The following is a 15,475-nucleotide window of genomic DNA, read 5'->3' as shown; positions in this document are numbered from 1 at the left end:
CAAATATATGCATATTTGCAAAAATTGCTTGGCTGGAGAACTGTATTGCAAAATTTGAATAAGGGCTAATTTGGAAAGATTGCTGTGTTTCAGTTCTCATATTGTTTTGGAAAGTGCAAATTTGATGTATTCGGCTTTAAATGTGGACTGAATCAAATTTCTCTCCAATCCCTACTCACCATAGTGGGGAAGACTGACCAGATGACCTGTGTGTGCCTCCTGCTCAATCTGTTGTCCAGGTGTTGACGTTGATGAGTAACTTCAAGGGTCTCCATCCTTAGTGTTCTAAGGATGCCTTTAGATAGAGATCATCCGACAGCCCTTCAAAATAGAGGACTGTACTCTATGGAGTAGGATGAATAGCCACTCTAATTGCTCAAATGACACAACTCAGGTCTCTGTTCATGTAGATAAAATATTTCTCATGTTTGATAATGTAAAAGATAATTTCTTCCATTGTGTCAATTGTCAAAATTTGGGAATAAAAACAAAGGCTCCTTCATTTGTATTCATTATAAAGCCAATATATTTTTCTTTCTTTTCTGCAATGCTCATGTTGAGTAGCCAGTTCTGAGGAATATATTGAGAGGATATTCGGTTTTGGATTGTCAAGTGACTAGAAATAAAAACGAATGACCTGGTCTGCTCCTGTGTCTTTAATGGAAACTTGGTATGCAGGCTTCAGCAGATGAAACTTTTAACACCACAAACAGAAACACTTTTACTTGCAGATATCTGGACAAGCTGCTCTTAACAGGCACAGGAGCAGGAAGCATTGGCATCTCTGACCCTGTAACGCTCTTTGAAAAGGGAGTCAAATAGAAATCAATCAATCAATCAATCAATAATAAGACGAAGAAGAAATGGTTTTTCACTTTGCAGCAGTGCTCTTCCTCTTTTTAAAAAACCCCCTCTTTAACAAGTGTTTCCTAATCCAAAACCACATTTCATTCAAATTGTGCAAAATTCTAGAAATTATATCCAGGCTTTGAGGCAGCCTCCACCCAGCTGGTGCCTTCCAACTGATTAAGACTCCAACTACCATCAGCTCCTAAAACAACCTAATGAGAACTGAGCACAGAATGTTGACTGAGGGGGTATGAAAAGTCAGGGAGGGGGGCGGAATGGAGTGGCTGGAATCCTGAGCAGCAGCATTCCACACTCCAACATTTTGTTGGTGGTCCCACCTGTATATCTCTGCCTCTGATAACAGATTCTAGGGCTGAGCTCTGATGATCTCTTGTGCAAATGAAACCCTGGAAATAGACATCTTCCATCCAGGTTGCATCACCTGTGTGGGGTGTATTCACCAACCCTAGATGCTGCTAGGTAAACCTTCTTCCTGGGCCAGGCTGAAATTCCTTCTAGGTGTCTTAGGGCCAAATCATGCTGATGCTTAATACTGTGAATTAACATGTATGTGTTATGTCAATAGCTCCTGAACTGGGGTGGAGGGGCAGGAGCTGAGCAGCCTCAGGACCATCAGGACTATCAGAGAGGGATAGTTATCTCTTTCTCACCTACCATGGTCCCAACAAACATTGTCCCTCAAGCTGCTATTTGCATCACAAAGGAAGACTCCCTTGATGCTAGTGATGCTTGGGCGGTTCTCTGAGGCCTCGACTATAACATGTGGTTTGAGATTGCTGCAGTGGTAGCCAACATGGTGTCCTCCAAATATTGGACTACAACTTCCATAATCCCTGACCACTGGCCATGCTGGCTGAGGCTGATGGGATCTATAGTATGACAACATATGTAGGGCACCATGTTAGCTCTCCCTGGCTTACTTTATGTTTGTTTGTTTATTACATTTATATACCGTCCCATAGCCGAAGTTCTCTGGGTGGTTGTTCAAGCAACCTGTAGGATTGCTATTAAATTATGTTCTAATCCACTTGGGTATTCAGTAATAACCATGACAGTTTGGTTGTCTGGACTGACTTCTTGAAACACTGGTTTTCAACAAATGGGTCATAACCCACACTATAAGATGGTGATGCATCCTGAGGTCTGCTATACTATGTGCCATAACAACATTTTAGAAAGGGAGAGAGAGAAGGGGAGAGAGGGAGAAAGGTAAAAAGGGAATGGACAGATCTAGATTGAAGGTTGTATCCAGCTACATTATACTCAGAAAAGACCCACTGAAGTTAATAAACCAAAGTAGTCATATCTATTATTTTCAATGGGTCTGCTCTGAGTAGGATTAACATTGGATACAACCTGGAGAGATTAAAGGTAAAAAGATGGATGGATAGGTAATATATGACACAAAAATGCCATGAATCCCATGTTGCAGATTGGAGCTAAAGGTAGATTCAAGCCTAGAAACGCTCAGCGTCTTAAAGGAGTTCATTTAGTAAACAAGTCTATGCAAGAGTAATATTGTTCTAATAAATAACAAATAGCTATGTTATTTTCTTACAATATCCACTAACATCTTCTTCCTCCTGTAAGCCAAGTGGAAGAAGCCCTTTGATCCAAAGTACACTGAGGAGCGTGACTTCTATGTGGATCCTTACACTGTTGTGAAAGTGCCAATGATGTTTCAGATGGGCATGTTCGAAACCGGCCATGATGATGAGCGATCTTGTACCATTTTGAAACTGCCCTACGAAGGACATGCTGCTGCATATTTTATCCTACCAGACAAAGGGCAGCTGGAGAGGGTGGCCAGCAGCTTGTCATGTGGAGCTTTGCGGACCTGGAAAAAAATACTCTCACAGAGGTATTGACTCTGGTGCCAAGCTGTTCAGATTGAGAGATATAAGAACAATCATTGTAGGATGAGCCTCTGAAGACAAGGCTTTGTTTCAGCAGTGGGGAACCTGCAGATCTCCAGACATTGGTTGGACTTTAGTTCCCATCAGCTTCAGCCAGGGTTGCCAATGATTAGGGATGATGGGAGTTGTAGTCCAGCAACTACAGCTATTCCCCTGTTCTGTTTAGCTGTCATGGCCAATAGTGCTTGATACATTTTTCCTCCATGAATTTTTTGAGTCCTTTTTTAAAGCCCTCTAAGTTGCCCTAGCCACGTGTTGTAAATTCTAGGTACCTTCTACTAGGCATGAACCCCCACTAGCCCCATGCATCCTTCAAGTTACTGTATGAGGGGTTTGCCAAGAGTTGGAACTGGGCTTATGGAAAACTTGCCCAATGGCTGGTGCATCTAGCAGCTGTGGCAGGGGACAATCACATTCTCTGCAGAAACAGGCCCTGGGAACTCTTCTTATTTTGCAAAGTAACAGTTCTCCAGCAACTGTGTTTTGGAGATTTGTTTTGTTTCATTACATGTGATGATTAAAACCTAACATCCATTTGCTGAGGACCCGAGGGAATTGAAAGGTCTGAGGCTCAGCGGTGGGGCACATGTTTTAAATGCAGAAAGTCCAGGTTCAGTCCCTGGCATCTCCCCTGTGACCAGTGGCAGCTGGTCCATTAGGGCAAATGGGGCACTGCCCCACCAGCCTCAGTCTGCTTTCAGCCAGCCCCTACCTGCCTGCTTTACTGACATTCAGTCTCGGGGTGATGCTGGCTGTGGGCTGCCTCTTCCTTAGTCTCAGTGTTGCCTTTATAGAACGCGGCAGGGAAGAGGCAGAGCTTGGAAAAGTTACTTTTTTAAACTACAACTCCCATCAGCCCCAGCCAGCGTGGCCATTGGATTGGGCTGATGGGAGTTGTAGTTCAAAAAAGTAACTTTTCCAAGCTCTGGGAAGAGGATGGGGGCAGACCTAGAACTGGTTGGCTCTGCCCATCATTGGCTTTGCCCCCACCTACTTGGGGCCTCTTTGCCTTCCACCCTGCCAGTCCTAATGGGTGCCAGCCACCAGTGGCTACCAGCATAAGGCAGCTTTCTGCCTTATGTATGAATTCTTTCAGAGAATGGATTCTTTGGTTCAAGCATCATGCAGTGAGGGGGAGATGGGAGATGAACCCATTGGTCTCAAGCCCTCAGTTGCATCCTTGTCATCAGATTCATTGCCTTCCATTCTGTCGCTCTATTCTGCCGCATCTACAGAACAAGCCTAATTTATGTGGTATTTTCTCCGACAATGACAAACCCTTCTCTCTCTCCTGTTTTTATTCTGGAATAGCTCTGTAAACCTGTATCTTCCAAGATGCTTGGCTAGCGGAGAGCTTAACCTGAAAGACATAATGTACACCATGGGTGTGATTGATGTCTTCACTGACAGAGCAGATTTGACTGGAATTACAGGGCAGCCTCAGCACCGGCTTTCTGGCGTAAGTTGGGGTATTTTTTTTTCTTGTGTAGAAAAGGGAATTGACATGCTAAAAGCTAGTGATAGCTTTGCTCTGACTGAAAGCTGCAGACATGTGCATATCTACTGTGTTACTATCTTATACCTGTTTATGATCATGACTTCCTTCAAAACATCCAACATATTATAGTTTTCTGAGGGTGATAAGTATTTTCTGTTAGCTCTTCCCAAGCTCTCTCAGAGAACCATAGTTTCCAGAGACATGGAATGGCCATTTCCCCAGTTTATCTACATCACATATTTGTTTTAATGTCCAAAGGTTTCAAGCATCCCATCGAGTAAATTCCAGTTCCTCAAACACCGAGGATTGATTTATATGTATATGTGACAGGGCAATTCTACACATATTTACACAGAAGTAAGTTTCACTGTGTTCAACAGGGCTTCCTCCCTAGTAAGAGTGTTTAGGATTGTGGTATTATGCACAGAAGCGGACTTCCACAGCCACCATCTGTTGAGGGGTGCCTATGCAGTCATAACACATCAGGAGGTTCAAAAACACACGTAGAAGGTACTGAAAACTTGAAAAGTGTCTTTGCTGGTGATGCGTGATTGCTGCTGACTAATACTATCATAGCTCAGGCCCTGCAGTCTTCATCATATGCCTCACCTGAGGGAGTGGTAGAGGGTGACCAAACCAGAAGTGGCCTCCTGATTGTAGAATACTTGGTTAGTGTGTTGGACTATGACTTGGGAGACCAGGGTGCGAATCCCTGCACAGCTATGAAGCTCACTGGCTGACCTTGGGCCAGTCACTGCCTCTCAGCCTCAGAGGAAGACAATGGTAAACCCCCTCTGAATACCGCTTACCATGAAAACCCTATTCATAGGGTTGCCATAAGTCAGAATTGACTTGAAGGCAGTTCATTTCATTTCCCCATCATTATTAGTTTTTAGCTGCCAGACCATTTTTATTTACTCAGGCCTTTGGTAGCTAAGCTGGCCTCTTCAGTGGTACTCATCTTTCATTGGGGTGGGGTAGGACTTGTCATTTTTACTATGCTGTTGGATGAACATTTTAGTTGTTTTGTGTTGTACCTTGTTTTAAATTTTCTGGTTTTAAATTGATTTTGTCTGTTTGTATTTTGTTTTGCTTTCATGCATTTTGTATAAAGTGACTAACAGATGTAATAACCAATAAGAATAACTCCTGTGTCCCCCAGGGAATTCTCCCCCCCCCAAAAAATAATCAGATTGCTCACATGATGAATGGAGAGGAGTGTATGTGTGTGGGTGTCCTGTGTGGGTGTGCATGCAAGGCTGGCTGTGCAAGAGTGTGGGATGGCTACACCTCACTGCCCTCTTGCAGCCCCTTGGAAGGTTGGCAACCCGCAGCCCAAAAAATGTTAGCCCCTCCTGGTCTAACACAATGCATTCATATTGTATCTATCTGTAGGCAGAATGACATTATTTCTGTCTCTTTCCTTTGCAGGCCATTCATAAGGCGATGATGATGATAGATGAGAGAGGAACAGAAGCCTCAGCAGCTTCTTCTATGGACCTGGTGCCAATGTCTATGCCTACGATTGTTACGTTTGACTCACCTTTCATAGTTATGGTTGTTGATGAACATACTAACAGCATCCTCTTCATGGCAAAGATCATAAATCCTACGGAGAAGTAGATAGGCCAAAGTTACCTGACTATTAATTGGCATGTACTTAATAAATACATTGGTCTGATCAACACTGAACTGACTTTCCTGATGCCTCTCCAGTTAAGCTGCATATTGGGTTGTTTGGGAAGGAGAGGAAGGGAAGGAGATTGACCTATATAAAGCCAGCATGGCTTGTACATTTGGGCACAGTGCATTGTGACTTCTAGCCCATTCTACTTACCTCCTCATATGCACTGACTCCCCAGGCAGATTTGTCTCTGGTGGAGAACCTTTTTCAACCTGAGGGCTGCATTCCCTTCTGGCCAACCTTCCGAGGGCAAGAACATTCAAGGAGGATATAAAGCAAAGGGCCAGACAGGAGGGCCTGGAGGGGCTCATTTGGCCTCTGGGTCTGAGGTTTCCCACTCTTGCTTGAGTGCATAAGTCTGCTTGTCAGCCGCTGCCAGACATTGGCTTATTGATGAAATGGAGACGGACCACACAGTGATGGCCTGCACAGAAGCAGACCCACCCAAACAATTTGTGACATCGGACACAATGGCTGTCCCATGAATATTTATTTATTTATTATCTTTATTTATACCCCGCCCTTTTTCCAAGTGGAACTCAGGGCGGCTTACAACAAACATAGATACATATGATTAAACCATTCAAAATTCGACATTAAAATAAGATTAAACCATTAGCACAATTAAAACATTTAACATCCACTTAAAATAAATAAACACACATTGAAAGTAGTGCAATTAAGCAATAAACAATGCAGCAACCTCTCAACGAACTGTCCTAACCACCTTTTATTCTAAAAGCCTGTTGGAATAAAAAAGTATTTGCCTGCCGACGGAAGGACAATAAAGAGGAGGCCATCCTTGCCTCTTTAGGAAGGGAATTCCAAAGCCTAGGGGCAGCCACCGAAAAGGCCCTCTCTCGCGTCCTCACCAGTCGTGCTTGTGAGGGCGTTGGGACTGAGAGAAAGGCCTCTCCCGAAGATCTCAGGGCCTGGGCAGGCTCATATCCCTATATGTAGATACGGTCTACAAGATAGCCTGGACCTAGGCCATATAGGGCTTTATAGATCACAACCAACACTTTGAATTGTGCCCGGAAACAAACTGGCTGCCATGAAGGCAGTTTCTAAGGCAAATTTCATGTAGTACCTCTACTGTGAGAAGCAACCCATAGCTTAAGTCCTGGAAAAGAGAGGTAGGAATTAGGCACAACAATCACAGACATGATTCCAGAGAGGAAAGTGCCATAATACCAAAGAAGAGTTGTAGGGAATTGCAAAAGAAACATGGTTTAATTCACCATCTCATACTTAACCATATTTACAGTTGTATTTTGCAGGCTCATAGATTACCCCTAGGAGTGCAGGTTATACCAGGTTTGTACTATTTGTGATTCAGCAAACTGACCTCAGCCCTCAGGCCATGTAAGGTGGTCTCCCCCCATAAAAAAAAAGAGTTCTTGTTTTTCACTACCTGCCAGGGACTGCAAAGCAGGGGAAGGGCTGCCAAGTACTTGGTGGTCTATACTGGTGCTCAGATCTTGCTTTTTGGCTTCCCATAGGCATCTCGTTGGCCTATGAGAACAGGATGCTGGACTAGATGGCTTTTGGCCTGATCCAGCAGGGCTTTTCTTATGTTATTCCCTATCTAAGTGTCCTCCAGATGTTTTTGACTGCTGGGGCTGATGGAGGTTGTAGTCCAAAACATATGGAGGTTGGGTGAAAGCTGTAAAACTTCTGGCACTTATGGGGCTGGGTTCAGCACAATATGCATAAGCCTGAGTTATATTACCTATTTATTACACACATTTCTTCTGGTAGGAAATGCCTCATAAAGAATAACAAAACAATTCTTTCTCTCCCTCAGAAGTCCTTTCATTGCCTGGAACTAAGGTTGCTTTTTAGTCGAAACATATTCTCTCAATGTCCCCAAGGCTGATACTTATTTTCTGCCATTTACACACCACTTTTCTCCTATCATGGAACCCAAGGTGGTGGCATGCATGTGGTTGCCAGGAGGCCTCCCGTCCAAGCAATGACCAGAGCCAAGCCTGCTTAACTTCAGGAAGGTGGCAGTCTTATGTGCTTTCCAACCATACCCTAGGATAGCTGTGTCCCAAGGTTAGGAACAAACTGACAATGTAGATGGGGTTTTAACATTTAGTTGCAGAGACATGGAACTGCAGTGGAGAATGCCCATGACAGCTCAGCTTGCCAAAATTCATATAACAGAGATTCTTTTATGTTTTTCTGCCTGTTGCTACATTAGCTGCCTGCTGTTACCAAATAATAGCTGGGCCTGGGATCTACCCAAAAAAGAAGGAAGGAAGGAAGGAAGGAAGGAAGGAAGGAAGGAAGGAAGGAAGGAAGGAAGGAAGGAAGGAAGGAAGGAAGGAAGGAAGGAAGGAAGGAAGGAAGGAAACTCTTAATTGGAGCTTTGGAAGAAACCCATACATACCCCCATTTACGTGCTTGCAACTTAGCCTCATTGCCAGTAACTACAAAGCAGAAGGGCCAAGAGTGCTTCCAGAGGACTGTTTATTGAGCATACATCCTTATTGTTTTCCAGGGAGATTAGATGACGTTAGCTATTTAATGAGCATGCATTCTGACTTGTTTGTGGGGAGATTAGATGACGTGTCAAGCAAGTGTTACTCCACACTTTCCAGTGAACTTTCCAATCCCCTTCCTTATCACAAAAAGTCCAGGGACTTTGGGGGGGGGGAAGCAGGTTTGTTGTGCAAGTGTTATTGCAAAACCAGAATTGGCAAATATATGATTGAATCCCACCCGAAAATATTAACAGTTTGGAAGCATCCCAAGCTGCTTTCTAAATGCCAGTTCTATAATATGCAAACGTTCTTTGCCTTTGAAGTTTGAAAGATGCAAAATGTGAACAAAAATAAAAGTTGACTACAGATCAAATTAACAGAAGCCAACATCTTTTGCCTCAGATTTGTCCACCAAATATTAAGCAATTAAGTCACTTGATTATATAATTTTTCAAAGAAGGGTTATTTTTTACAGTGGTTTTGGCTTGCAGTTGAGAAAAATTAGAACTATCTCGGAGGCACATGTAAGATATGTTGGTATGGTTGCCACCTGGTGGCCAAAAGGCAAAAGTGATTTCTTTAGAAAAATTGGAACTGAGCATGCTCTAACCTTGATTTTGGAGAGTGGCTCCATGATGAAGGCTAGGCTGAGAATTGGGTCAGAGAAACTGAGAAATAAAACCAGTTATTTTTTTCATCTTACTGGTGTAGCCCACATATACTCCTATGTTCCTTTTCCCTGTGTTCATGCTCCAAAAACTAGACCTTGTCAAAGGCTCCTGTTAACACAAAGGGTGAAACATATGAATAGGAGGCTATCACGGTTCAGCCCTGCACAGACCTGGAGCCTGGCATCTTTCAGAGGAGGGGCAAGGGGAACAGCACTCCCCCAGACCAAATTCACTTCTGCCAGCAACTCTGAGAAATGCCTTATTCCTATAGAGGCTTTGGACCCAGCATCCTAGCCACAAGAACCAAAGTCTCCATACCAGCTGTCTGGTTTTCCACCTGGATCTTTGTGCCCATCTGCACCATCCCCCTAAAGCCCTAGGAGCTGAAGAGAGGATGAGTCAGTCAGCAGCTTCAAGATCACTGAGAAAGTGTCCACCTTTCCTGTGATGCTACTCAGGAGGAAAGGGAGAAGCCCATGTAGGAAGCTGCATGGCTCAGGGTCCAGCTGGGAGCCAGGAAGGGGCATTGTCTCCAGTTCTGATACAGGGCCATTGCTGATGTAACCGCTCTGGTGGAGCTCACTGGCACAACCCTCAAATCCTGCTTGTGATCAGACAGTTATTGGATTCAAATGTTCAAGCTTCTCCACAAGCAAGGAAATGGACAGGAGAGGGACCTCACCTCCTGGCTCTGACATTGCACACACCCACCCACCCCCGGAGCATGGAAACCAGGTTCAGAAAAGAATGAAAGGGCTTGCAAAATCCTGTTGTAAAGGAATGGCTGTACCAGCCCTGTAATTCTACTCCCACTTGGATTAAAATCTGAAGGGGACAAAAGTTGCTTCCTTCCGGGGCTGTTAGCATAGCCACCAAGACAGAATTCTCCTAGCTGAGTAAAGTCTTTGTCAGCCAGGGTCTGTGGAGGCTTTGGCAGTCAAAGGTTTGGCTGCCAAAGCCTATACAAGCCTACTGCATTCAGGGCCAGCATCAGACATGACTGGGCTCTTGAGCACCAGCCGGCACCAGGCCCGTTATGCTATGGCCCATACAGATGGTGCAGGGCTAATAAGCTTGCCCTCACTTCCCACCTACCTCTTGTGCCATGTGAATGATGTGTGCACATAGCACTCATGCCTGCCATTAACCAAGATGGTGATGGGGGTGTCAGCCCTTTAGGGAAGCCCCTGCTGCCATCTTGGGTGATGGCAGGCATGTGCACAGCATTTACACTGATGAGAGAGGTAGGTGGGGTGTGTGCATGCGAGCTTTTTGAAGCCTGCACTGTCTTGGGGTGTGTGTGCCTGGAGCTTCCTCTCTGCGATCCGCAGCAGGGTTGGGTTGCAGGACCTGATGCTGCCACGGATCACGGAATGAGAGCACCATCCTCCCACCCTAAGCAGGGGCCTCTCTGGGCCACAGGGGCCCTTGGCCAAAGCCCAACCTGGCTGCCCTCTGGCGCCAGCCCTGATTGCACCTATTAAGTTGGTTCTGCTGAAGGTTTGTGGTGAAACCTGAAAGAAGTGTTAGAGCCGTAGCTCATTAGCAGAGCATCTGCATGCAGAAAGTCCCAGGCTCAATCTCTGGCATCTCTAGATACCTCTGGGGGAGATCTCAATCTGAAACCCTGGAGAGTGGCTGCCAGTTAATGTAGATCATGTGTGGGACCTTTGGCCTTGTAGAGATACTTGAACTACGATTTCTACCATCCGAACCATTGGCTATGCTTGCTGGGGCTGTTCAGAGTTGTAGTTCTCTACCTGATATAGACAATGTTGAGCTAGACAGGTCAATAAAAGGCAGCTTCCTATGTTCCTAGGCAGGCTGGACATGGTGTAATCCTGCTGCCTGATCACTTATTGGATGTACAGAAGCTGCACAGGGCAAATGGTAAAATCATTTATGACTATAGATGAGCTAAGTTTCTTAGCTCAGAGAACTACATTGCATGTCAGATGAAAGCTAATTCACAATTTGCAAGTTTTTTTAATGAAGGTTGTTTGCAATACTCAGTCATTCACAGTGTTTCAACTTGCACTGTGAAGCGCACTTGGCAAGATTTTTAAAAAATCATATAGCATTCTACAGTTAATGTGCAGTAAACATTCACATTCTGAAATAAAACTTGCCCATTCCAAATTTGCCCATTTCTAACTTTGATCTCAGACCTATACATTCAGAATTTGGATTGGAAGTATGGGATTATTAATCATTTCCTCTAATCAGAAACTCAGATTGTTGTGTGCCTATTAGTTGGTAGCACATTGGGGCCTTCAGAACTGGACAGTGCTTTCTACCTATTTGGGGAACTCCCTACGTATACAGGAGAATAAATTTGTAAATTAAAAATATTTTAATGTAATATTGTATACTCATGCATACCTGGGATGGCTGAACCCATGTGTGTGAATTTAATATAATTTAATATCTGAACTGGAACTGGCAAACAAACAGTGAACACCTGATTGGCCACTGTGAGAACAGGATGCTGGACTAGATGGGCCACTGGCCTGATCCAGCAGGCTCTTCTTATGTTCTTATGTTCTTATTTGCTCCTAGAATGATGTAGCACACATCACTAGATGGCGCTATTGATTGTTTTAAGTACGTCAGTTTACAGACAAATTTTCCTTTACTTGGATGAGTGAGTTTCCCCACCACCACGACCATGTAGCCTGGGAAAGTGTAAATGGTCCCATATCTCAAGTCATCTTCAGAGCATAGGGTGGTCAACTGGAAGCATTTTGGACACACCTTCCTCTCAAAATACTTTTGTCTTTACCATTTACATTTTGAATTTGGTGTGTGGGGGTTGGGGGGACTCCATAATTTCAGTAAAAAGAAACCATTTGTGTTAGTGATGTTCGCATGCTGGTAACTTCAGACAAAATGTTTTATGGGAATTGTTTTATTTAATTTTTATTAAGTATATATTTGTCAACCAATACACAACCATTTTAATCAAATTATATGGTCTATCTATTTCTTTCTTTCTTTCTTGGTCATGCATCAGGGCCTGGACCCAGATTAGAATGAGTCAAGATAATCTGTTTCATCCAAGAGTGCTTGCAAGTGCTGTGCCACAACCTCTCAATCACCTTCCCTAAAAAGGGGGTATTTGCAATCAGGCAGTAGTTGTCACAAACCAATGAGTCCAGGGTGGGGTTTTTCAGGAGCGATTAGATCACCACCTCTTTCAGGGTGGCCCTCCCACAATGATGCATTGACCACACCCTGGATCCACTCCATCAAACCTCCTTGGCAAGCTTTAATAAGGCAAGAAGGGCAAGTGTTGACAGGATACATTGCTGGCTGCATTGTCATAAGCACCTTGTCCACATCGTCAGGCCACATCAACTGAATCCGATCCCAAGAAGTTGCAGCAGAGGTTGCACTGGACACCTCACTGGGGACTACCATAGATGTGGATGGGGCATCAAGATTGCTATGGAGGCAAACAACTTTACTCTCAAAGTGCCTTGCAAATAATTCCCAGTGGACCTCCAAAGGGTGTAAAACTCCATTTCCTGGAGATGATGTCAACAGACCCCTGACAATACAGAAAAGCTCCACTGGATGGCTACTTGAGGATGTGATGGAGCAGAGAACTGGGCCTTCTTTGCCATCCTCAGCACCACACAGTAGGCATGGTTATGATGTTTTACTCATGCCCAATCAGCCTCACAACATGTCTTTCGCCACTTGCACTCTAGCCGTCATCCAGCCTGTTTCATTGCCCTTAGCTCACTGATGTTCCAAGGTGCAAACCAGGCTCCACAATGCTGGAGAGGGTGCTCGGGGGCAACCGTGTCAAGAGCCTGATGCCCCTCACTGTTCTGTTCCATAGTGTGACAAGGGCTTCAACAGGGTCACCACTCAGAACTCCCCCAGGGCATTCAGGAATCCAGTGGTTTCCATTAGTCTCCAGGGGTGGACCATCTTAATGTGTCCACCACCCCTGCAGGGAAGGATCGGAGCCATAAGTCTAAACTTCACCAGGAAGTGGTCTGACCATGACAATGGGGTGACATCCACCCCTCATCTCCATACCACCCCTTCCTCCATCTGGAGCAAAACCCAAGTCGAGGGTATACCCTGCCTTAAGCGTCAGACCAGTGACAACTTGAGATTAGGGTTGCCAGGTTGGAACCATCCAAAAACCTGAGAAAATGGGGGCGGGCCCTAGTGACATCATGGGGCGGGCCCTAGTGATATCACGTGGGTGAGCCCTAGTGACATCACAGGGCGGGCCTTAGTGACATCACGGGGTGGGCCCTAGTGATGTCATGGGGCGGGCCTTAGTGACGTCACGGGGTGGGCCCTAGTGACATCATTAAACATGATACATTGTATCAACCAGTTGCTTGGAGCATACCATTCAAAAAAAAATTCTCTGGAGATTAAAATAGAAATCTTACCTAACAGGGTGTTCCTAGGTCCATCTGAAGTGACAAGGTCATTCTTTCTCACAAGCTTAGGGTGATGCAAAATGGAAATGGACTGCCTTCAAGTTGATCCCAGATAGGGTCTTCATGGTAAGCAGTATTCAGACAGAGGTGGTTTACTATTGCCTTCCTCTGAGCCTGAGAGGCAGTGACTGGCCCAAGGTCACCCAGTAGTTCTTCGCCTTAAAAGACAATGTGATGAGTCCCTAACATAGCTTTTGCCAGCCCTATTAGAATTAAGTGGTTCTACGCTCTTTCCCCTTAAATGTATTTTGAAAGTGACCCCATTTATCTGAGAAAAACCAAGTGTCCATTAGGCTTTCTAAAGCAAGCAAACCATACTATTTAATATGCTGCTCCACTTGCTGTACAGTAGCCAACGGGGAAAAACACACACACACAGTCACTCCCTTTACTATATGTTTACCTGTCTTGTCATTACACCCAGAGGAAACAGTCAGAAACCAGACACACTGCTAAATGTTCAAGCAAGCAGAGTAAGAGAAGTTTGTCTAATCCTTAAAAGTTAATTTGGGCCTCCTTAAGGAGGCAGCTGCTAGGGAAGGAAGCTTATTTCAGAGACCCAATTACATTATCATTTTATTGCTCCAACTGAATTATTTTCTAACCTTACATTCTGAAAGACTAGAACAGTCATTAATTTGATTTACGGAGGCTCAAATCTTGAGACTCCCTAATCTAAAATATGTTAAGCAATAAAGTAAAATGATGTACGAGAAGCTATTTGAAATCAATGTCTTTTAGATGTAGAAATCGGGCTTCTGTGATTAGTTTCAAACTACTGTTGATAGTCCAGGGAATTTTGCTTAAATTAATTTTAAATCCCACAGAAGTCCTTTGGTGTAGAAGGTAAACTGACCCATAGTGTATGCTCAAGAGACTTAGATCAAGAAAACTGGGCAAAGGTTTTAATAATGTACCACTTCTCTTTCTGCACAGTACCCAACACATTGCGATAAATCTGTAAGAAATTACTAACTTTAGTTTGCCTAAATTACTAATTTCAGTTTGCACGACTGTTAAGATACACCACTTACTCAAAAGCCTATTTTTGGAAATCTCTTCTATTAACAAGGCTATATAACAGGCTGTCTGAACTAATGCAAAGCCTTTCACCTATTTATGATCTAATCATTATGAAACCTTAAATCCCATGCCTGAGAACATAAATAACTGCGCTGTAGTCCAAAACATCTGGCGATCACCAGATTAAGGTTGGCTGCTGTAGAATATTTTCTACTCCATATTAGGCAGAGAAGAAGAAATAAAAACCAGTAAATAAATGACAGTGCAATTTGAGGAAGCAATACTCAAATTAGTTAACACATGCTAACCCTGCAACCAGAGTCATCAGACTCAGATAATGAAAAACTGAAAGTGCAGTTCATTTCAACCAACTTGATACTGCTTATTGGGGGGGGCACAAGACTCTGGTTTTCTTGATGTGGTGGGTTGCTGAAAGTAAACACTCTCCATTTCAAGCACAAGTATATATGGGCAACGATAAGAGACTGTCATAGTAATGGCAGCTACAAAGTCATTAACACAAACAAAAAAAGAGATGTGTGATCTTGGGAATGTGATACACTAGGCGAAAGTAACGGGACAGGGCAACACAAAAGTGCCCCGGAAACCATCCATTACCCGTGAAAAGGCTTTTCACGAAAAAGGATGCTATGCTAGCCTGGAGCGGGAACAAGTGTTTCTGCGGGCCAGAACGAGGAATAGTTTTAAGCAGGCTCTGCAGACGCGGGAAATGCAAAAGGGGCGTTTGAAACCTCTCGTGTGAAAACGGCCCCGGGAGTTGCATGGAAGCTGCCTTGGCACTGGGTCGACAAGCCGAAAGGAGTTCAACGAGGCTAAGTGTGGGAGAAGGAG

At 44.2% G+C, this 15,475-nt stretch overlaps 1 protein-coding gene across 2 annotated transcripts in view; it reads left to right on the top strand.

The window, feature by feature from the left end:
- LOC133378420 (alpha-1-antitrypsin-like) overlaps nucleotides 1–5,965 on the top strand; it is a 33,970-nt gene extending 28,005 nt beyond the window's left edge. For both annotated transcript variants that reach the window (XM_061613261.1, XM_061613259.1), the window contains 3 exons: nucleotides 2,461–2,731; nucleotides 4,098–4,245; nucleotides 5,716–5,965. In XM_061613261.1, the coding sequence (XP_061469245.1) occupies nucleotides 2,461–2,731; nucleotides 4,098–4,245; nucleotides 5,716–5,907 (611 nt within the window). In that variant the 3' untranslated portion in view covers nucleotides 5,908–5,965. The remainder of the gene's footprint in view (nucleotides 1–2,460; nucleotides 2,732–4,097; nucleotides 4,246–5,715) is intronic.
- The last annotated feature ends 9,510 nt before the right edge of the window (nucleotides 5,966–15,475 follow it).

This window comes from Rhineura floridana, chromosome 2 (genome assembly GCF_030035675.1).
Source record: "Rhineura floridana isolate rRhiFlo1 chromosome 2, rRhiFlo1.hap2, whole genome shotgun sequence".
Taxonomy (NCBI): Eukaryota; Metazoa; Chordata; class Lepidosauria; order Squamata; family Rhineuridae; genus Rhineura; species Rhineura floridana.
The sequence above is the reverse complement of the archived record's forward strand: the minus strand, read 5'-3'. Positions and strand labels throughout refer to the sequence as shown.